The following is a 23,653-nucleotide window of genomic DNA, read 5'->3' as shown; positions in this document are numbered from 1 at the left end:
AACACAGGTCAGATAGGAGAATAACTTCTCTTGTACATACATGACAAGCCCAAAAGACACAGTTCTAAATATGCAAATGAGATGATCCTTGCTAACCTGGTATTGGTTAATGAAATTGCATAGGTAATGAGAAAACCCAATCTACATTTAGGGGCGGGAATTAGTGCTGTTTGGAGGAGAAATAAAAATATAATTTTTATTCTGAAGCAAACCTTGTTTAAAACTCAAACTAAGTGGGATTAAATAAGTAAACCTTTACCTAGCTGATGACGTTTTTATTAGTTGAAAAAAAGAAAATATTTATAACCCTTTAAAGTAAGTAAAGCCTGTTTCAAATGAAAACGGATATGTTAAATTTTAAATAAAAAAAAATACAGAATGTATCAGGTTCATCATCAGAGGAGAATTCCTCATCATCAGAGGAAACCGTCCCCCTCTGAAAAAAACGCCTCAGTAGACATAGCTCTAGTAAAAAGGTAAATTCTGAACTGACCTTTTACGCTTACTTGAAGGCAGGAGAGCTGCTAACACTTCAGAAACTGCAGATTTGATGAGATTTTTTACACCCAGAGCCAAATCTGTAAAGCTCCTCTGTAAAGAACAAACAGAAAAAGTAGTAATACCCATAGAAGCAGCATTAGGTTGATCATAATTAAAGACACATACAACTGGAGATAAATCAGCTTTTTTATAATAAACACACTTAATAAAGGGAGGAAGGTATTCAGGGGACTCTGCTTCTAAGGTAGATTTAGGGACAGAATCAGAAAACTCCATTATAGCGTTGTATAAAATATAACCCTTTAAAAAAGCTCCAGAGGAATGAAAAACGTACCCCCCCTACAGAAGCTATATAAAAACTTTGAATTGTGCTAAGCCAAACTGAAAAATTACGCAGGGGACAAGAAACTCGCCATCCGAAGCCTGAATTGGAAGATGCGCTGTTACAAGAGTTTAGCCTGCCAAAACAGATGTGCGCATCCCAGAGGGCATACATGTGCTAATCCGACGTGCCTTAACCCGAAAGCAAAGGAAAAAAAATTAGCACTGCAACGTGCCCAATCCTGAAGGCTTGTGAGCTCTAACCCGATGTGCCGAAAAAAATTCAAGCTGACTAAGCACGCCCAAAATCCGATGAGTGCAAAAAATCTAACGAACAGGGGAATAATAATATATAGATTCTGTCCCAAGGGCTGTATATATAAATCAATATATAACTATAGATACTCACATAAGGCTATAGAGAATGTCATATAGATAAAAATATGATACTTACTAAAAGACACTCATCTGCCAGTAGAATGCCAAACAAGTACTGAAACATATCAGCAGAGGTAATGGTATAGGAGTATATTGTAGATACATAGAAGGAGGTAAAAAATAAAGTCCCCGCAACCAATTATGGAAGGTCTCTGACAAATTTTCCCATGAGGTGAAAAAATACACATACACATCCCTCTGACAAACACGGAACTCTGAGGGGAAAACAGGCCTCAAAATAGAGTCAAAACACCTTTCTCTGAAGAATCAAATGCACATCTTCAATCTTCAACCACCTCCAGCGCAAACAAAGACAAGACTGAGCTACCTGTGAGATGGGAGGGGTTTTAAAGAGCTCTTGGGGTTTGAGAATCTTTGCCTCCGCCTAGGTGTAGGGAAGAGTAATTTCCAGAAGTAATAAATTGTGGACTCTCACCACCTGTATGAAAGAAAGAAGTATTTTTCAATGTCTAACGTTGTGCAAATTTGACTTTTTTTCCCTAAAAGACAATACTGTTTTCCTGATTTATAAGTTTAACATTTTCTTACAGTCAACCAAAGACCCAAAAACTATTTTAACATCATGTAGCATTTAAATGCAAATACTTGTGAATCACATAAAAATATTTATAATCTGTATTGCATATAATATATTTAATACAGTTTATCGGTTTAAACAGCTGGAAAATAAAAAAAAAGAAACATATTTTGTTAGGAAATACTGTTTATATAAAACCTGTACAGGGTAATTAGATACGTATTAATTACATATGTAATTATACAAAACACAGAAGGGGATAGCCACAATCCAACCAATTTGCCAGTCGTAATTTCAGACTCTTCTTAATCCAACCAGTCTCTGAACTGTGACAGCACTTGTCCAGCACATATAAATTGCTTATTTCTCCCCCAGCCTGTATTAGAGCTATTGTCATCTTCATGATAACCATCCATTAAAAATATCAGACAGAAGCTTGGCCAGTATAAAACAAGGATCATGAGAAGGAACCAGTCACATTTCAAATAATTACTTGAGGACACAAAAAAGCCAAATGATTAAGGCTGAGAACTAATATATAATCAGGAAAAACATACAAACAAAATTATGTAAGGTAATCGGTTTCCCTCAACAAAGGATTATCAGACAGGATCACTTAAATGGTTGAAAGGAGGAGACCAATCAGGCACTCAAATTGAATTTGAGGTTTAAACATCGTATAGGTAAAGGATTTTGGGAGACTAGTCTGACCAAGGAAAATAGGACGGGGAAGTTATATTCCTTTCAAACAATAAGTGCTGAGCTAGGAGTTGCCACCTCTTCCACTTGCTGAGCTGGGGGGGACTCAGCCATGCTACCAAAGGATGGTGAAGGACGCAGAAGGGGGGTTCTCTCATTTTCACTCTCATCTCCTTGGTCACCCTCAACTGTATCCCCTCCGCTCTCAGAATCTGAATCATTATTTGATCGAAGAACTCTGTGTTTGCAAACTGGACAGCTCTTCTTAGTCTTTGTGAGCCACGGATCCACACAAGAACAATGGTATGCTGTAGACAAGAAACACAATGACAGTCTAGTTATGGTCTACTTGAAGCACAAGATCTGCATGTCTACTAAAAGGGCTTATTGTCTTACCATGAGAACAGGGCAGGACTCGTAATTTCTCACCCTCTTCATATTCTTCCAGGCAGATGGCACATACATCGTATTCATCACCTGAGAGGGAATCATTTTATGAGGTGTTTATTATAGACACAACATAACTCTTTGAATCAAATCAATATTAATTAGTTTCTAGTAAACAAACATAGTAATTTGATAAATGAACTTCAGAGCATATATAATATTTAAAGAGACAGTGTACTGTTAAATTGTCTCTCCTTTAATGTGTTCTCAAAGATAACATTTTAACTGATGATGTGTATTAAATGGTTTACAAATTGCCCCTTCACCTTTATTTTGCCATTAGAAATAGTTGTTTTGCCTGTTGAAACCACCTATACTGAAAATATCAATACTGTAGCATTACCTACAAAAAGCTTTGTAAAACTGAGGCAGCAGATGAAATCAAATTCCGGTGGGGGTAGTAGAAATAGGTACTAAAATGTTAATTTTTCATTTCCTCTGTCTTAGTATAGGCATTTATATATACAGAGAGAGACAGTTATCTTTGTGCAGAGATTGCTAAGATAAGGATACCTGCTCTCCCGGCAGTTCAATCTATTTGAACGAGTTATGGTTTTAATGAGCAACAACAGCTATTTCACATACCAAAATCAAGCATAAAAGGGATATGAATTCCCAAAATGTCCTTTTTTTAAAAACTTTCCAATTTTCTTTTATTATTTAATTTAATTTTTACTCTTGGCATGCTTTGTTGAAAAGCATACTTAGGTAGGCTCATGAACTGGGAGCTAGTTGTGGCTGCATATATATGCTTCTTGTCATTGGCTTGCCAATGTGTTCAGCTAGCTCCCATAAGTTAATTGTTGCTCCTTCAAAAAAGGATACCAAGAGAATGAAGCCAAATTAATAATAGAAGCAAATTGGAAAGATTTAAAATTGTATGCTCGATCTCACTGGTTTTTAAACCTGTCCTCAGGTCTCCCTAACAGGCCACATTTTGAGGATATCTGAACTAGAGCACAGGTGAAACTATCAGCTGATTAGTAAACGTGGTTATTTTACCTGCTCTCATCCAGAGTAATCCTGAGTACCTGGACTGTTGGAGAGGCCTGAGGACAGGTTTGAAAACCAGTGCTCTATCTGAATCGTTTTATCCTTTAAAGAAACAATTTCCCATAAATTTATACTCTGCAGCTGGTATAGCAAGTCACTGAAAACACATTACAAGGAAACCAACTTTATGGTGCATTAAAGACTGACAGTGGTTTCCAAAGCCCAGTATATAAAAGAAAACAAAATCCTATGACATTAATCACAGCTAGAAGAGAAATAACCAAAATTAAGTCAAACCAGAAAACCTTTAAGGTGTTTTTGTCATCCTCTTCTTAAGATCGCTCAATACCTTAAACTCTCTTCCCTCCCACTCTCCCAAAAACCCTCATATCCCTGGTGATGTTCTTTCATTACAAATGCTATGCAATTGCATAATCACAGCTAATGTAATTATAAGAACATTAAAGAGACTGCAAAGTCAAAATTTAAACATTCAGGGTTCAGATAGGGCATGCAATTGTAACCAACTTTTCAATTTACTTTTATCATCAAATTTGCTTTCTTCTCTTGGTATTCTATGTTGAAAGCTAAACCTAGGTAGGCTCATATGATAATTTCAAAGCCCTTTACGGCACCTTTTACCTCAGTACTTTTTAGAGTTATAAAAAGTAGTTGAGAGGAGCGCTAGACTCAGCCCACTCAAAGAGTCTAAAAATGTGGAGTTTAGGTGGCGCTAAAAATACACTAAGTACACCTAGCACTGCTAGGTGTAACCTCAGTACTTTTTGACAGTTGTTCACAGCTAGGCAGCGCTAGTTCATGTGTGCCATACAGATAACATTGTACTCACTCCTGTGAAGTTATTTATGATTCAGCACTTGATACAATAGATTACATAGTCTGTCGTTTTTTTACCTTTTACCAATGTATGTAATCTATCTTATCAAATGCCCCTGCTCTAAAGTCTATATTGGGGAGTCCACACACAGGATAAGGGATAGAATAAATGAACATAAGTCTAGCATACGCTGTGGAAACAAAGAAGCCCCTGTATCTAATCACTTTTTACAAGCAGGTCATACTATTTCCCAATTAAGGTTCCAGGTGAAAGAACAGATAAAGAGACCTAGGCGAGGGGGAGATAGACAAAAGATCCTCAAAAGGAGGGAGACTTTTTGGATCTAAACCTTACAGTCCTTAATCCTTCTAGGTATGAATAGAGAAATTGATTGGAACGTCACTTTATAAACTTCTATACATGAAAAGATATGAGAAATTTAAATACTTTGCAAAATGTATATTTCAATTATGCTTATGTGAAACTTTGCTTTTTTTTAATCAGTCAATATTTGTATTGATAAAATGTATGAACATATAGGGTAGTGATTGTGTACTGTTTTTTAGGTTTCATATGTATAGATGAATATCCCTTCTGCCACTAGATGGAGCCCTGAAATCTTCAATCACTGCATGTTTGTGTAATAAATGTGAAACACCTGTACAGGTACCAGACTCCTCCCATTAAGGCTTTAAATAGAGTGGTTTAAGGCATATGTTAATGCAAAATGATAAAGGTCAGTTAGACTGAAACGTTGTGCTAAACGTTTTTATGATGTCCCAATAAACATTGTTGAATATTGAACCAAGTGGTGCTAATACTTCTTGAACTTTTAAAATGCAAGTCTGGCAAAAGAACTAAAGAGGCTTAGATAAAAGGGAATCACAAAGGTAAAAAGTATATTAATATAACCATGTTGGTTATGCAAAACTGGAGAATGGGTAATAAGGGGATTATCTATCTTTTTAAACAATAAACATTCTGGAGTAGACTGTCCCTTTAATTGTCACATATTTGCTCTACCACTACATTTTTTGTTTAGTTCTCCAAACTCTCATAAATATATCTAGAAACAATCTGTCTCCATCTGGTGGAGAAAGAAAGAAATTAAAGTATCTTTCTAGCAAAGTGGATCACACTGAAATGTATTTTTGAACTGGGGGATGGTAGAAAAATGTGAGAAGTTCTATTGGTTGAAACAAAGTAAGTACAGTAATGGTTCAAGAAGAGAAATGTGAGCCTATATGTAAATGCAGATGCACTGGATCCTTTCAGATCATACAGACATTTGCACTCAGAAGAAGCAAAATCTTTACTAACATGAGCAGGGATCATACAGATTTGTACTTTGAAGCTGCAAAACAGGAAGTGCAGGCGATGATTCTGGAAAAACAATCAACTGCTTCATTATAACCTCCCAGTAGATGGCCTGAATAAAAAAAGCAAGGATGGCGAAACTATGACCAAGATGGTATGAAACACATATTTACTGGCACTGCCTCTGGGCTACCGGCATTTGCTACAATTGTGGTGCGTAATCATTTTTTAAAAATTATTATATATTGATTCAAAGGGACATCGTCACCACTAAATAAAGTTATTAACCCCTAATCTGCCGCTCCCCGACATCACCGCTTGCTTTTGTGTAAAATTTCTCTTCAAAATGCCACAAATCAATAGTAGGTTTTACATAATGAAGACAATTACAATAATGTTTCTATAAGGTCCTGATAAATTTAAAAAAAAAAAAAAACTTTACCATGCGCATGCAAGAATTTATTTAGACGTTTATCTCCAATTTAAAGGAATAGGACATTTCTAAGTTTTCTTTCAAGATTTGGATAAAACACACAATATTAAACAATTTTCCAATTTACTTTTGTTATCAAATTTGCTTCATTCTCTTGTTATCATTTGCTGAAGGAACAGCATTGCACTACTAGCAGCTAGCGCAACACATCTAGTTAGCCAATCACGAGAGACAAATGTGTGCAGGCACCAATCAGCAGCAGCTCCCACTGGTGCTGAATATGTGCGTATTCCTTTTCAACAAGGGATACCAAGAGAACAAAGCACATATGAAAATGGAAGTGGATTTAATAAAAGTGTCTTAAAATTATATGCTCTATCTGAATCATGCAAGTTTAGGTTTCATTTTCCTATCCTTTTAAACAGACACTCTCACTAGATGACTGGATTGTTGCTCGGGCCATAATCTACAGAGTCTTGTACCAATTTAAAGGGATATCAACCCAAAAATGTTCTTTAGTAATTCAGACAGATCATACAATTTTAAAAAAAGTTTGCAAATTACTTCTATTACCAAATTTCCTTTGTTCCATAGTATTCTTTGTTGAAGAGATACCTAGATAGGTGTCTGGAGCACTATATAGCAGGAAATAGTGCTGCCATAACATTCTTGCAAAACTGCTGCCATATAGTGCTCCAGACATGGGGTGGCTCCTGAGCTTACATCCCTGATTTTCAAAAAAATATATAAAGAGAATAAAGACAAATTGATTTATAAAAGTAAATTAGAAAGTTGCTTAAAATGCATAGCACTGATTCACGAAAGAAACTTTTTGCGTTTCATATCCGTTCACTCTCCCCATTAATGCTTTTTTGAAAATCCACTTTCGCCGTCCCACACTACTAATACCTTTCTTAAATTTATGTATCGGGATTTTCTTTAGCTGCTCCTTGGAAAGGCGATTTCTACGAAGATGTTTCCTATGCTGTACACAGCGCACAATCTGCGGGGACATAAAGGCAAATAATTCTATATAAACACACAGAATACAAGACAGCAATTATAACAACAAGACGTTCCTAGCCGAAAGGGAACAATCATTTGTAACGGGAAATGGAAACAAAAACATCATATATCATGAATTTGCATAAAAAAAGAATCTAACACAAACTATGTATAAATAAGTAAAGTTGTCCGTTAGTAGACGTGAGAGCATCTGCCAGTAAGAATGGTCTCTCTAATCATTTGACCTTTTGTGTTTGAGTTTAAAGGGACATTAAACTGCTGTGTAAAACTACAAAAGAATAGTAACTACTCACTATGTAGTTGCATTGCATCCTGCTGCTCTTTTCAAATTAGTTTTTCTGTTTTAATAGCTTAAAGGTGCTAGACAATGAAGCTCCGCCTCTTCATACTGGGCGCTGCCATCTTGGAACTCAAGTATTCTCCCGACAGAAGCAGTGAGCATTTACATATCAATGAGGTTGTTAACTTTTTGACAACTGTATAATGTGCTTCAGGTTAGTGTGCATGATACAGAGCAGGAGCTGTACATTTTTGCAGCTGCTGCATTATTGTTGAGGGTTTTTTTTAAATATATTTTGTGTAACTGAAAAACTGTGTAAAAAATATAAAGCTTACATGGTGTATCATGCACACTAACTCCAAGCAAATGTTACAGCTGTAAAAAGGTAGTCAAGATTACTGATCTGTGAGTGTGCACAGTTTCTGTCACAGGTTGTGAGAAAACTTAAAGTGCCAGTCAACATTCAAATTAATGTTACATAATTCTGCACTATGTGCCCTTTAAAATGTTGGAATTTGAAATGCACAACAAAGCTATCTCTTGCAGCCAAGGGGTTAACAGAGTTTGACAAACATTTTAAATTTTACAGTGTGTTGTTGCCTCAGTAGTAAATTGCTGCACTCTTTTCAAAACAGCAGTTCATTTTTTTGAGCAACCAAACCAGACAAACCAAATTTAAAGGGACATTCCGGTCAAAATTTGAAGGCACAATGATTAATTACATGTTTATATAGAAAGATATTTTAATGTTGGTATTTTTCATCTGCACGTGCATGTGAAGCATAGCTAGATATTCTCAGTGCACCAGCATTTAAAATACTGCAGCTGCTCAGAGCACTAGTGTGGTTTGTATCATGTCAGCAATTAAAGAGACACTGAACCCAAAAATGTTCTTTTGTGAGTCAGCTAGAGCATGCAATTTTAAGCAACTTTCTATTTTACTCCTATTGGCAAATGTTCTTCATTCTCTTGGTATCTTTATTTTAAAAGCAAGAATGTAAGTTTAGATGCCGGACCATTTTGGTGAACAACCTGGCTTGTTCTTGCTGATTGGTGGATAAATTAATCCACCAATAAACAAGTGCTGTCCAAGGTTCTGGACTTTCTTTTTCAAATGAAGATAGCAAGAGAACAAGGAAAAATTGATAATAGGAGTAAATTAGAAAGTTGCTTAATATTGCATGCTCTATCTCAATCACAAAAGAAAAAAATTGGGTTCAGTGTCCCTTTAAGTCATTACCAGATGATACAAGCCCCTTAGGCTCACTGAGCAAGTGCTGTGTTTAAAATGCTGGTGCACGGTGCATACTTAAATACACTTTTGAAACAGCTATAGCTTTTATTAGAAGCATTGTTGCTAATACAACATGTATGATTCTATTCAAAACTGAAATGAATCTATGTGGATTCCAATTTTGGCTGGAATGTCCCTTTAAATTTCAAAATAGGCTTCTCCATTTTAGTGATTTGCAGAAGATCCAGGTTTTATTTTGTACACAGTTTATTGCAGCGCTGTGCTTAATTACTGATACATACAACGTATTAATACACAATATATGCAAAAATGAACATAGAACAGGTAGGAAATATATAATCAACCATGACAGGTGCATTCTGTTTTGAGATATGCAAAGAGGGATCTCTTAAAGGATTTTAGGCTTGGGGAAGGTTTTAAGGTGTGCGGGAGGTCGTTCAATAATTGTGGTGCTCTGTAGGAAAAGGAGGACCGAGCTGCTTTCTTTTTGTATTGAGGCAAGCTAAATAATGTGCTGGTACTGGATCGGAGGTTATGGGAGGTGGGAACAGCCGGGGAGAGCATTCTGCTCAGGTAGGGTGGGAGCTTCCCAGAAAAGCTCTTAAACACAAGGCAGGAAAGATGGAGGGTGCACCTGGATTCCAGCGACAGCCAGTTTAGTTCTTTTAGCATGTCACAATGGTGGGTCCTGTAGTTACATTGTAGCACAAAGTGGCAGAACGAGTTATACAGTGTATTAAGTTTATTTAGGTGAGTTTGCGGTGCAGGTGCATATACTACATCCCCATAATCCATGATTGGCCTCAGCATTTGCTGTACAATCTTTTCCTTTACTGTAGGGCTGAGGCAGGATTTGTTTCTGTACAGGGCACCTATTTTTGGATAAAGTTTAGATGCAAGTTTTTCTATGTGGAGGCCAAAAGATAGATTGGGGTCTAACAACATACTCAAGTATTTGAAAGAGTGGACTGCGGTCAGTGTGCAATTTGATTTTGTTTTGATGCATAGATGGGAATTTTGCAGTTTGTGTAATTTAGGTACCATTCCAAAGATCATTGTGACAGTTTTGTCAGTGTTTAGGAAGAGTTTGTTTTTTGATTACTTACCATCAGAATGCACATACATAAGATTACTTGCCATCACAATGCACATACTGTACATGAGATTACTTGCCATCACAATGCACATACATGAGATTACTTACCATCACAATGCACATAACTAGGATCACGACAACCACAACCACTATAAATGGAATGAGATAGTATCCTAGCGAGATGTAGTATTCTGGAACCAGGAAGACATGAGCGCTGTAGAAGGAGCAAATGATACAGTATTATGAATTTAGAAGAATGCAGCATCTTGTTTTATTATCTTATTTCCCACTGTCCATTTCACATAACTATTGCCATCATTAAAAACACAATTAAAAGGTAGAGATGTGTATTTTGATCCTTTGTTAGGATCTAAATGCGGAAGGTGGCTGCTCGTGGGATTCAAATCTTTTCGGAGCTGGATTTATTGTTGTGAAAGTTCAACACTAGTATTTTTTCAAATCCAGATCTTAGTGTGTTGAACTTTCACAAGAAAAAACGTGGCTCGAAAAAAGCTGAATCCCATGAGCGGCCACCTTCTTCCGCATTCAGATCCTAACGAAGATCAACTCTGTAAGCAGTCTGTTAAAAACTAAACTTCAGTGAAAAGTGGATATGAATTAAAATATAAATCTTACTTCTCATAGTAGGAGAAAAATGATCTGAGACTTTCCCCGGTGGATTCACCAGCAAACACTGAAGGAATAGTTATCAGTTTCCTGATTTTTTCTGTAAGAATTTGAGGGGGGGAAAAAAAAAAAAAATCAGGAAAAGAATTCAAATAATTTAAATAAGTAAAGAAATATATATTAAAAAAAAACAAAAAAAAAACACAGAATTTAATTGTCCATAACATTTTTAATTATGCATAGTAAAAAGTAATTAATTGTAGTCTTCTTTGCCTGTAATTTAAGTTGAAAAATTATGTTTTTTTTCCACTGCTCTAAAAAAGTTCAGACGCTTAACTCAGGTTAAATTAAATTTTCATGATTCAGATACAACATGCAATTTTAAACAACTTTCCAATTTACTTCCATTTAAAAAAATGTGCACAGTGTTTTATATTTACAATTTTTGAGTCACCAGATCCTACTGAGCATGTGCAAGAATTCACAGACTATACGTATATGCATTTGTGGTTGGATGATTGTTATCACATGGTACAAGGGGAGTGGAAATATACATAACTTTGAAATTTCTTATAAAAAAATCTACTACTCATTTGAAGTTCAGACTAAGTGCTATTGCATTGTCTTGTTATCTTGCATTTGTTGATTATGCAAATCTAATGTGTTGACTGGTCCTTTAAACCTGTCCCTAAAACACATCAACAAAGAAAATAAACAATACTTTAAAAGGGTTGTGTTCCTTCATTAAAAAACAGAGCAAAATAACAGCTTTAAATGCTGTACATATTTGTTGTACAGCAGCTCTTAAAGGGGACATTTAACACTTTGAGATGGTAATATAAAATGATATATATATATATATATATATATATATATATATATATATATATATATATATATATATATATAAAGTGAGAGAGAGAAAAAACAGAATTTATGTTTACCTGATAAATTACTTTCTCCAACGGTGTGTCCGGTCCACGGCGTCATCCTTACTTGTGGGATATTCTCTTCCCCAACAGGAAATGGCAAAGAGCCCAGCAAAGCTGGTCACATGATCCCTCCTAGGCTCCGCCTACCCCAGTCATTCGACCGACGTTAAGGAGGAATATTTGCATAGGAGAAACCATATGTTACCGTGGTGACTGTAGTTAGAGAAAATAAATCATCAGACCTGATTAAAAAAACCAGGGCGGGCCGTGGACCGGACACACCGTTGGAGAAAGTAATTTATCAGGTAAACATAAATTCTGTTTTCTCCAACATAGGTGTGTCCGGTCCACGGCGTCATCCTTACTTGTGGGAACCAATACCAAAGCTTTAGGACACGGATGAAGGGAGGGAGCAAATCAGGTCACCTAAATGGAAGGCACCACGGCTTGCAAAACCTTTCTCCCAAAAATAGCCTCAGAAGAAGCAAAAGTATCAAATTTGTAAAATTTAGAAAAAGTGTGCAGTGAAGACCAAGTCGCTGCCTTACATATCTGATCAACAGAAGCCTCGTTCTTGAAGGCCCATGTGGAAGCCACAGCCCTAGTGGAGTGAGCTGTGATTCTTTCAGGAGGCTGCCGTCCGGCAGTCTCATAAGCCAATCGGATAATGCTTTTAATCCAGAAGGAGAGAGAGGTAGAAGTTGCTTTTTGACCTCTCCGTTTACCAGAATAAACAACAAACAAAGACAAAGTTTGTCTGAAATCCTCAGTAGCTGCTAAGTAAAATTTGAGAGCACGAACTACATCCAAGTTGTGCAACAAACGTTCCTTCTTTGAAACTGGATTAGGACACAAAGAAGGCACAACTATCTCCTGGTTAATGTTTTTGTTAGAAACAACTTTTGGAAGAAAACCAGGTTTAGTACGCAAAACCACCTTATCTGCATGGAACACCAGATAAGGAGAAGAACACTGCAGAGCAGATAATTCTGAAACTCTTCTAGCAGAAGAAATTGCAACCAAAAACAAAACTTTCCAAGATAATAACTTAATATCAACGGAATGTAAGGGTTCAAACGGAACCCCCTGAAGAACTGAAAGAACTAGGTTGAGACTCCAAGGAGGAGTCAAAATTTTGTAAACAGGCTTGATTCTAACCAGAGCCTGAACAAAGGCTAGAACATCTGGCACAGCTGCCAGCTTTTTGTGAAGTAACACAGACAAGGCAGAAATCTGTCCCATCAAGGAACTTGCAGATAATCCTTTTTCCAATCCTTCTCGAAGGAAGGATAGACTCTTAGGAATCTTAACCTTGTCCCAAGGGAATCCTGCAGATTCACACCAACAGATATACCAAATTATGTGGTAATTTTTCTGGTTACAGGCTTTCAGGCCTGAACAAGAGTATTAATAACAGAATCTGAGAACCCTCGCTTTGATAAGATCAAGCGTTCAATCTCCAAGCAGTCAGCTGGAGTGGGTCGAACGGACCTAGAACAAGAAGGTCTCGTCTCAAAGGTAGCTTCCATGGTGGAGCCGATGACATATTCACCAGATCTGCATACCAAGTCCTGCGTGGCCACGCAGGAGCTATCAAAATCACCGACGCCCTCTCCTGATTGATCCTGGCTACCAGCCTGGGGATGAGAGGAAACGGCGGGAACACATAAGCTAGTTTGAAGGTCCAAGGTGCTACTAGTGCATCCACTAGAGCCGCCTTGGGATCCCTGGATCTGTACCCGTAGTAAGGAACTCTGAAGTTCTGACGAGAGGCCATCAGATCCATGTCTGGAATGCCCCACGGTTGAGTGACTTGGGCAAAGATTTCCGGATGGAGTTCCCACTCCCCCGGATGCAATGTCTGACGACTCAGAAAATCCGCTTCCCAATTTTCCACTCCTGGGATGTGGATAGCAGACAGGTGGCAGGAGTGAGACTCCGCCCATAGAATGATTTTGGTCACTTCTTCCATCGCTAGGGAACTCCTTGTTCCCCCCTGATGGTTGATGTATGAACTTGGCCCTCGCTAGCTGAGGCCAAGCTTTGAGAGCATTGAATATCGCTCTCAGTTCCAGAATATTTATCGGTAGAAGAGATTCTACCCGAGACCAAAGACCCTGAGCTTTCAGGGATCCCCAGACCGCGCCCCAGCCCATCAGACTGGCGTCGGTCGTGACAATGACCCACTCTGGTCTGCGGAAGGTCATCCCTTGTGACAGGTTGTCCAGGGACAGCCACCAACGGAATGAGTCTCTGGTCCTCTGATTTACTTGTATCTTCGGAGACAAGTCTGAATCGTCCCCATTCCACTGACTGAGCATGAACAGTTGTAATGGTCTTAGATGAATGCGCACAAAAGGAACTATGTCCATTGCCTCTACCATCAAACCTATCACTTCCATGCACTGCGCTATGGAAGGAAGAGGAACGGAATGAAGTATCCGACAAGAGTCTAGAAGTTTTGTTTTTCTGGCTTCTGTCAGAAAAATCCTCATTTCTAAGGAGTCTATTATAGTTCCCAAGAAGGGAACCCTCGTTGACGGAGATAGAGAACTCTTTTCCACGTTCACTTTCCATCCGTGAGATCTGAGAAAGGCCAGGACAATGTCCGTGTGAGCCTTTACTTGAGGAAGGGACGACGCTCGAATCAGAATGTCGTCCAAGTAAGGTACTACAGCAATGCCCCTTGGTCTTAGCCCCGCCAGAAGGGACCCTAGTACCTATGAGAAAATCCTAGGAGCAGTGGCTAATCCGAAAGAAAACGCCACGAACTGGAAATGCTTGTCCAGGAATGCAAACCTTAGGAACCGCTGATGTTCCTTGTGGATAGGAATATGTAGATACGCATCCTTGAAATCCACCTTGGTCATGAATTGACCTTCCTGGATGGAAGGAAGAAGTGTTCGAATGGTTTCCATTTTGAACGATGGAACCTTGAGAAACTTGTTCAAGATCTTGAGATCTAAGATTGGTCTGAACGTTCCCTCTTTTTTGGGAACTATGAACAGATTGGAGTAGAACCCCATCCCTTGTTCTCCTAATGGAACAGGATGAATCACTCCCATTTTTAGCAGGTCTTCTACCCAATGTAAGAATGCCTGTCTTCTTATGTGGTCTGAAGACAACTGAGACCTGTGGAACCTCCCCCTTGGAGGAAGCCCCTTGAACTCCAGAGAATAACCTTGGGAGACTATTTCTAGCGCCCAAGGATCCAGAACATCTCTTGCCCAAGCCTGAGCGAAGAGAGAGAGTCTGCCCCCCACCAGATCCGGTCCCGGATCGGGGGCCCGCATTTCATGCTGTCTTGGTAGCAGTGGCAGGTTTCCTGGCCTGCTTTCCTTTGTTCCAGCCTTGCATAGGTCTCCAGGCTGGATTGGCTTGAGAAGTATTACCTTCCTGCTTAGAGGACGTAGCCCTTGGGGCTGATCCGTTTCTGCGAAAGGGACGAAACTTAGGTTTATTTTTGGTCTTGAAAAGACCTATCCTGAGGAAGGGCGTGGCCCTTGCCCCCAGTGATATCAGAGATAATCTCTTTCAAGTCAGGGCCAAAGAGTGTTTTCCCCTTGAAAGGAATGTCAAGCAATTTGTTCTTGGAAGACGCATCCGCTGCCCAAGATTTTAACCAAAGCGCTCTGCGCCACAATAGCAAACCCAGAATTTTTTCGCCGCTAACCTAGCCAATTGCAAGGTGGCGTCTAGGGTGAAAGAATTAGCCAATTTAAGAGCACGAATTCTGTCCATAATCTCCTCATAAGAAGAAGAATTACTAATAATCGCCTTTCCTAGCTCATCAAACTAGAAACACGCGGCTGCAGTGACAGGGACAATGCATGCAATTGGTTGTAGAAGGGAACCTTGCTGAACAAACATCTTTTTTAGCAGACCTTCTAATTTTTTATCCATAGGATCTTGGAAAGCACAACTATCTTCTATGGGTATAGTGGCGCGCTTGTGTAGAGTAGAAACCGCCCCCTCGACCTTGGGGACTGTCTGCCATCAGTCCTTTCTGGGGTCGACTATAGGAAAACAATTTTATAAATATGGGGGGAGGTACTAAAGGTATACCGGGCCTGTCCCATTCTTTACTAACAATGTACGCCACCCGCTTGGATATAGGAAAAGCTTCGGGGGGCCCCGGGGCCTCTAAGAACTTTTCCATTTTACATAGTGGTTCTGGAATGACCAGATAATCACAATCATCCAAATTGGATAACACCTCCTTAAGCAGAGCGCGGAGATGTTCCAACTTAAATTTAAAAGTAATCACATCAGGTTCAGCTTGTTGAGAAATGTTTCCTGAATCAGAAATTTCTCCCTCAGACAAAACCTCCCTGGCCCCCTCAGACTGGTGTAGGGGCCCTTCAGAAACCATATCATCAGCGTTCTCATGCTCTACAGAATTTTCTAAAACAGAGCAGTCGCGCTTTCGCTGATAAGTGGGCATATTGGCTAAAATGTTTTTGATAGAATTATCCATTACAGCCGTTAAATGTTGCATAGTAAGGAGTATTGGCGCACTAGATGTACTAGGGGCCTCCTGTATGGGCAAGACTGGTGTAGACGAAGGAGGGGATGATGCAGTACCATGCTTACTCCCCTCACTTGAGGAATCATCTTGGGCATCATTTTTACTAAAATTTTTTATGACATAAAATACATATAGTTAAATGAGAAGGAACCTTGGTTTCCCCACAGTCAGAACACAATCTATCTGGTAGTTCAGACATGTTAAACAGGCATAAACTTGATAACAAAGCACAAAAAACGTTTTAAAATAAAACCGTTACTGTCACTTTAAATTTTAAACTAAACACACTTTATTACTGCAATTGCGAAAAAGTATGAAGGAATTGTTCAAAATTCACCAAAATTTCACCACAGTGTCTTAAAGCCTTAAAAGTATTGCACACCAAATTTGGAAGCTTTAACCCTTAAAATAACGGAACCGGAGCCGTTTTTATATTTAACCCCTTTACAGTCCCTGGAATCTGCTTTGCTGAGACCCAACCAAGCCCAAAGGGGAATACGATACCAAATGATGCCTTCAGAAAGACTTTTCTATGTATCAGAGCTCCACACACATGCAGCTGCATGCCATGCTGTCCTCAAAAACAAGTGCGCCATACCGGCGCGAAAATGAGGCTCTGACTATGATTAGGGAAAGCCCCTAAAGAATAAGGTGTCTAAAACAGTGCCTGCCGATATAATCATATCAAAATACCCAGAATAAATGATTCCTCAAGGCTAAATATGTGTTAATAATGAATCGATTTAGCCCAGAAAAAGTCTACAGTCTTAATAAGCCCTTGTGAAGCCCTTATTTACTATCTTAATAAACATGGCTTACCGGATCCCATAGGGAAAATGACAGCTTCCAGCATTACATCGTCTTGTTAGAATGTGTCATACCTCAAGCAGTAAGAGACTGCACACTGTTCCCCCAACTGAAGTTAATTGCTCTCAACAGTCCTGTGTGGAACAGCCATGGATTTTAGTTACGGTGCTAAAATCATTTTCCTCATACAAACAGAAATCTTCATCTCTTTTCTGTTTCTGAGTAAATAGTACATACCAGCACTATTTTAAAATAACAAACTCTTGATTGAATAATAAAAACTACAGTTAAACACTAAAAAACTCTAAGCCATCTCCGTGGAGATGTTGCCTGTACAACGGCAAAGAGAATGACTGGGGTAGGCGGAGCCTAGGAGGGATCATGTGACCAGCTTTGCTGGGCTCTTTGCCATTTCCTGTTGGGGAAGAGAATATCCCACAAGTAAGGATGACGCCGTGGACCGGACACACCTATGTTGGAGAAAAGTTAAATCCTAAGCCAGGATATCACTACCTGGTGTATAGTGCTCAAAACCCTTATTAAAGGGAATGGTGCAGACCCTAATAAAGAGATATATAACAGTTTAAAAGAAGTGACTAAGAAGTATAAGTTATTCCTTCTTATTAAAGAAAGGGAATTCAGCACTCTTTTGTATTAAACACCATATATTTATTTATATATAAAAAAAATGTATACAACCAAAGAAGTCTCTTTGCTACATGTTCTATAAAAAGTTACTTGCAAACCCAATTGTACATTACTGAATGACTAAATACAAAAATAATAACTTATGATTCACATTAAACCACCTATTGTTGCAATTGTATATGAGCCGTTAAGGAAACCTCTTAAACCAAACAATGTGGTACAGAATGTCCCGCACGTTAAGACAGAGTAATGGCAGGTGAAAAAGCGTCCAGGTTAGATGATATGTTAAGCTTGTATATGCACATTTCATAAATTTGATGCTCACTCTTTCCGGTATATAACCGCGGTTCACACCGCACTCTAGGTTTAAACCAGACTTATATTGAGCTAGCAAAGTCAATACTATAGTGCTTACGTGACCAAAGCTATAGAAGCGGCTTGTATTCCCCCCCTGGGACTCCCTTTCACGGGAGCTTGTACACACACGAGTAGCTTGATTTCATCTGTTAAGCCCTCCTTTGTCTCTGACGTCACTGGACAGCTTGTAAAGAGCTCCGGTGCAAAAGTACACACACCTGCCTTGTATGCAAACAGCACTGCTCAGTGGGAGGCAAATAGACACATGAACCTCTCTCCTCTCAAAAGGCCATCTCCCACCAGGGTGCTATAACTGTGCAAGCAGAATCCAAAGCAGTCCCGGTATTTATATTTACACCAGCATCCAAACAAAGTCTCAGCGGCTCATATGAATCCAATGTACAGGGGGTATTGCATATAAAAGATGTCCAGACTCAATCTGTGTAGCAGCATGATACAGAAAGCCTTATTGCCAACAGCATACGTGTTTCACCCCTAAGGCAGACTCACACTGGGGCTTCGTCAGGGCAGTAATCCACTAGACTCCAAACAGCCTTTTAAACCTTAATTGGCCCAGCCTACTTTGTGCAGTTTTACCTGGTGCTCTTAAAAGGTACATATCAGAATTTTTCTCACATGCTTAAAGGCAAGGTAAACTTGTGTGCACTCGTTGACTATTTCTGAAATATATAAAATTAGCATAACTTTCATTCATCATTTTCTATGGATCTATCTATATCTATAGCCGCAATTCTTATTTTTAAAAATTCATACATCAACGATTCCTCGGCCGCCCGACTTTTCTATAGAAATGATTGACACTTCGCTACCACTGTGTCCTCCAATCAATGCTTTCTCCACATGGTGGTGAACACAGCATATTGTACGTCATAGGAGCGCAGAGCACATGCGTCCGTCCGTAATCCTCTACATTATTGACCGCGCGCGTTCATGAGTCGCGCATGCTCAGTGAAAATTACAGTGTACTTTAGCAAACAGCTGCGCAGAGAGAGATCTCATAAATAGTAAGTATAATCAAGTTGATAGTTCACGGACAATAAGGTAAAAGACAATGTATCTTACGGAAGTTGCGCATGCGCACAAGTTTTTTTTTATCCGTGAACGCGCAAAATGCTGACGTCAATAGCGGGTGGCTTGGATCTCTACGATGAGACAAAGAAAAGAGGAAGTAGAAGGGGGTGGAGTTTTACACAAAACGGTAGGGATAAAATAATTTATTTTTCATCAGCATACGTTATGCAAAGTTAATAAAAAGTTAGCGACTACATTTCAGTGTTAAATAGCACACTATAGGTGTTTGCAAATGTACCGCACTTTACCTTGCCTTTAAAAAACTTGTTTACATCTTTATATTTCCAAACCTGGAAAACATTAAACTAAAAACTTCTCATAGATAATGGCATATGTCATGAGATGCAGGACACATGCAGGACACGGCAAAGATGGTACAACTCTATTTTATTGCAGAGCATGGAAACATACATCTGGTAGCATTGATTTCACTAACTAACTGCGACACAGACAAACGGATCTAAGCCCCGCCCCAATCTGGTGACGTCACTTCCTACTCTCATCACATCTTCCCCCTTTTCAAAGGACAAAGCATACATTTTTTTTTATTTGAATATAACAAATAACAAGGTATACAAACAAAGTATACAACAACAATTTTGTATAGTATATAACAAATAACAAGTTACAGAAAATATAAACAACATGAATTACATCCTGACTTGAACATCGGGGTAGACTACCCTAGTCCACAGTGACCATGGGATTATTCTGTCCATACTTCCGGTCACTGTTCTAACTAAAGTTAATCCCTATATCAGGCCGGAAGTTTCACCACTCTTCCGCTTGATGTAACTCTACATGAACTGTCCTCTGATACAGAAGAAGGTGATTGAGAGTCCGCTGGAGGCAAAGACATATCCCCGCTGTGATCTTGCTGAGGGGAAGGCACCCCTTTTAAAACAGGGGATCCCACCGGCGGTGGTACTGAGGCATCCAGTTCCATAATTACCATAGCAGGCGTCTTCCATTTCTTCTCATCATCCAGTTTAATTCTGACACTTTCCTCCCGCATTCAGCTCCTGCAAGGGCCTCACAGAATGTCTCCTGTCGTAGAAGAATCGATAGCCCCTTTATGCCTCTTCATCCCTCCTAAGGACTTCGTCCCAAGGAATAGAGCTAGTTGGCTGGAAGACACCCACAGAGGGTAAGGTGGTGCGAATCTGGCGTCCTAGCATCAGCTGTGCCGGGCTAAACCCTGTGGCTTGAATGGGCGTCGCCCTATAGGACAAGAGGGCCAGGTACGGCTCAGATTGCTTTAAAAGGAATTTTGTTGTTTGAACTGCCCTTTCAGCCATTCCGTTGGTCTGCGGGTAATGTGGACTTGACGTGGAATGTACAAAATCATATTCCCTGCTGAAAGAACTGAACTCTGTGGAAGTGAACTGCATTCCGTTATCACTCACCAGCTCCATTGGTATGCCCCACCGGGCAAACAAGCTCTTAAAACAAGTGATAACAGCTTGACTTGTGATTTCATTCAAAGGTGCAATTTCCAAATACCTGGAATAGTAATCGATCACAACTAAGAACTTTTTCCCGTGCAGTTCGCACAAATCAGCAGCTATTTTCTGCCACGGGCCTGCAGGCAGCGGAGTAGAAATCAAGGCCTCTCTTCTCTGAGTAGGCCGGCGTTCCCGGCAAAAGGCACATTTTGCAATGGCTTGCAATGTCGGAACTGATTCCAGGCCCCCATACAGCCGTAGCTGCCCTTCCTCTGCACTTTGTAATGCCTAAGTGGCCATCGTGAATCCTGTTTAACATCTTCTGCCGCATGCTAACAGGAATAACAATGCGGTCCTGGAACAGCACCAACCCATCCAGCTCCGTGAGCTGCGACCTTTCTGACTGGCAAGAACTTAAGACATCCAGGTTGCCCGACTCTCTGGCCAACCTTCTTTTATGTACTTTATAACTTCTTGAAGGTCTGTGTCTAAATATGTCTCTATCTTTATTTGTTCTAGCTTCCCTGAAGAAATGGATTTGTAGGCCAGAACTGAATCTACATACACTTTCACATCTGATTCCGTTGAAGACTCTTCAGCAGCAGCCAGCGGGAGCCTGGATAGTGTATCCGCCACAACCAGTTGTTTCCCCGGCACATGCACTGCCTGTACGTTGAATCTGAGCAGCCTTATTAGAAGTCTCTGGCATCTTAGGGGTGTTTTGTCAATATCATAGGAATTGATTAGAGGGACTAGCGGTTTATGATCAGTCTCCAGACTAAATTTCTCTAAACCCACTAGGTAACGCTGAAAGCGCTCACAGGCCCAAACTGCAGCTAGGCACTGTTTCTCAATTTGGGCGTATTTTGACTCAGCAGCCGTCAGTGTACGGGAACAGTAGGAGATGGGCTGTAGTTTGTTTTCATTCAGCTGCAGGAGGGCGGCCCCTAACCCATATCTGCTCGCATCAGCACTAACCACTGTCTTTTTGGAAGGGTCGTAGAATCCCAACACTGGGGCAGACCCCAGCAGGGACTTGACCTGCATAAAAGATTCTTCCTGTGAAGGTCCCCAGACCCAGGCAACATCTTTCTTTAGCAACTCTGTGATAGGGTGTAGTATTGTGGATAAATCTGGAAGGAACCTGCCACATAATTTACAAGGCCCAATATTTGTCTCAGCTCATGTACATCAGAAGGATTTTTAATCTGTTCAATAGCACGGATTTTCTTGGGGTCTGGCTTGACGCCATCCCCATTGATAATATGCCTAAAGTAACATAACTCAGCTTTCCCAAAATGGCATTTCTCTTTGTTTAGCTTCAGCCCGGACTCTCTGATAGTCTGCTGCACACAGCTCAATCGCTGATCGTGTTCCTCCAATGTAGACCCATACACTAAGATGTCATCCATAACGACTGCCGTGCCCACGTGGTCTCTTACGAGAGAACTCATTTCTCTTTGGAAGATTTCAGGAGCAGAGGATATCCCGAAGGGGAGTCTGCAAAAACAAAACCGACCTACTGGTGTAATGAAGGTAGTCAGTTTGTGGCACTTTGGATCTAGTGGTATCTGCTAGAAGCCGCTAGAAGCATCCAATGTAGAGAAGAACTTTGCCCCCGCCAATTTCGGAGCTATGTCTTCAAGTGTCGGCAGCACATATCTCTCTCTCTTCACCACCTCATTCAGCCTCTTCAAGTCTACGCAGATGCGTACCTTCCCATTTTTCTTTGCAACGGGCACAATGGGGGCACACCAGTCAGTTGCTTCAACAACCTCTTCAATAACCCTATATTCTTCATACGCAGAAGCTCCTTCTCCACTTGAGGCATAAGTGGGAACAGAATTATACGGGGAGTGGTAATACTGTATGGGACTGATATACGGACTGGGTTACAATTCAGTAGGCCCAATTCACCAAACATATCTTCTGAGATCTCATTCACTCTGGCTACTAGGCCCAAACCACAGGCCGCTTTTCTGCTCAATGTTGTTAACACACTGACCTCTAATCACATGCACCCACATGGTAAATCTCCTTTGCTTGTACTCGCAGCTGGCAAGAAATTTCCCCACACAATCAATAGGGCCACCAGGACTATGGACTTTTGTTGTAACTTTTGCCAGCTGGGGCTGTCGAGGCAGTTTTATGAACGCTGCAAGAGATATTACAGTGATGTCTGCTCCTGTGTCAATCTTAAAGGCAACTTTGGCTCCCATTACAGTAAGGGTTACCCTCCAATCATCTTCTGAACCCGGCCGTTCAACAACAGACCCCACAAAGGACACTTCTTGACCCTCCTATGTCGCTATCCACCTGCATCTCCTTAATATATTCAGTCTTACACACCACTTCAAAATGGCCCATCCTGTTACATTTTCTACATCTTTTGTCTTTAGCAGGGCATATGACACTCTGATCATGGGCATGGTTGCACCGTGTGCATCGGGCAGGCTGTGCCCATCCACTTCTGGGCCTATCTGTTGCCCTAGGTCTACCGCTCACACTGTGCCTTTCACCTGCAGCTCTCCTGAACTGCTGCACTTCATCCACAATACTCTCAGACCTCAGATCAGCACTTTGCTTTTTCACCAGTTCACTCTGGCGGGCCATCCTAATAGCCCCATCTAATCTTAAATCAGACTCTAACTGTAGCTTCAGTGAGACTTCAGTATCTGTAATCCCAATAACTATTCTGTCTCTGATTTGCTCTTCTTTAGCAACACCAAACTCACAGAATTCAGCTAGTTCATACAGGCTGCGCACAAATGACTCCACAGATTCTCCCACACGCTGGGCACGTTTGTGAAAACAAGCCCTCTCATGAATCACATTTCTTTTGGGCACAAAGTGGGCACTGAGTTTATTCATAACTATTTCAAAGTCAAATTCTTCCCCTTCTTGGAAAGTAAAAGCATTGAACACTGGCTCCACATCTTTCCCCATAGAGTATAAAAGAGAATTAGCTTGTACTTCACCACTCTCCTTGTCCAGCTTGGAAGCAATCCTGAAGCGCTGAAACCGCTGACGCCATG

At 40.1% G+C, this 23,653-nt stretch overlaps 1 protein-coding gene across 2 annotated transcripts in view; it reads right to left on the bottom strand.

The window, feature by feature from the left end:
• Positions 1 to 1,899: 1,899 nt before the first annotated feature.
• Positions 1,900 to 23,653, bottom strand: part of RNF167 (ring finger protein 167) — a 78,079-nt gene continuing 56,325 nt past the window's right edge. For both annotated transcript variants that reach the window (XM_053718346.1, XM_053718347.1), the window contains exons 6-10: positions 10,819 to 10,909; positions 10,291 to 10,396; positions 7,435 to 7,528; positions 2,894 to 2,974; positions 1,900 to 2,805 (exon numbers count right to left, since the gene is read on the bottom strand). In XM_053718346.1, coding sequence (XP_053574321.1) covers positions 2,543 to 2,805; positions 2,894 to 2,974; positions 7,435 to 7,528; positions 10,291 to 10,396; positions 10,819 to 10,909 — 635 coding nt within the window. In that variant the 3' untranslated portion in view covers positions 1,900 to 2,542. The remainder of the gene's footprint in view (positions 2,806 to 2,893; positions 2,975 to 7,434; positions 7,529 to 10,290; positions 10,397 to 10,818; positions 10,910 to 23,653) is intronic.

Source organism: Bombina bombina, chromosome 6, assembly GCF_027579735.1.
Source record: "Bombina bombina isolate aBomBom1 chromosome 6, aBomBom1.pri, whole genome shotgun sequence".
NCBI lineage: Eukaryota > Metazoa > Chordata > Amphibia > Anura > Bombinatoridae > Bombina > Bombina bombina.
The sequence above is the reverse complement of the archived record's forward strand: the minus strand, read 5'-3'. Positions and strand labels throughout refer to the sequence as shown.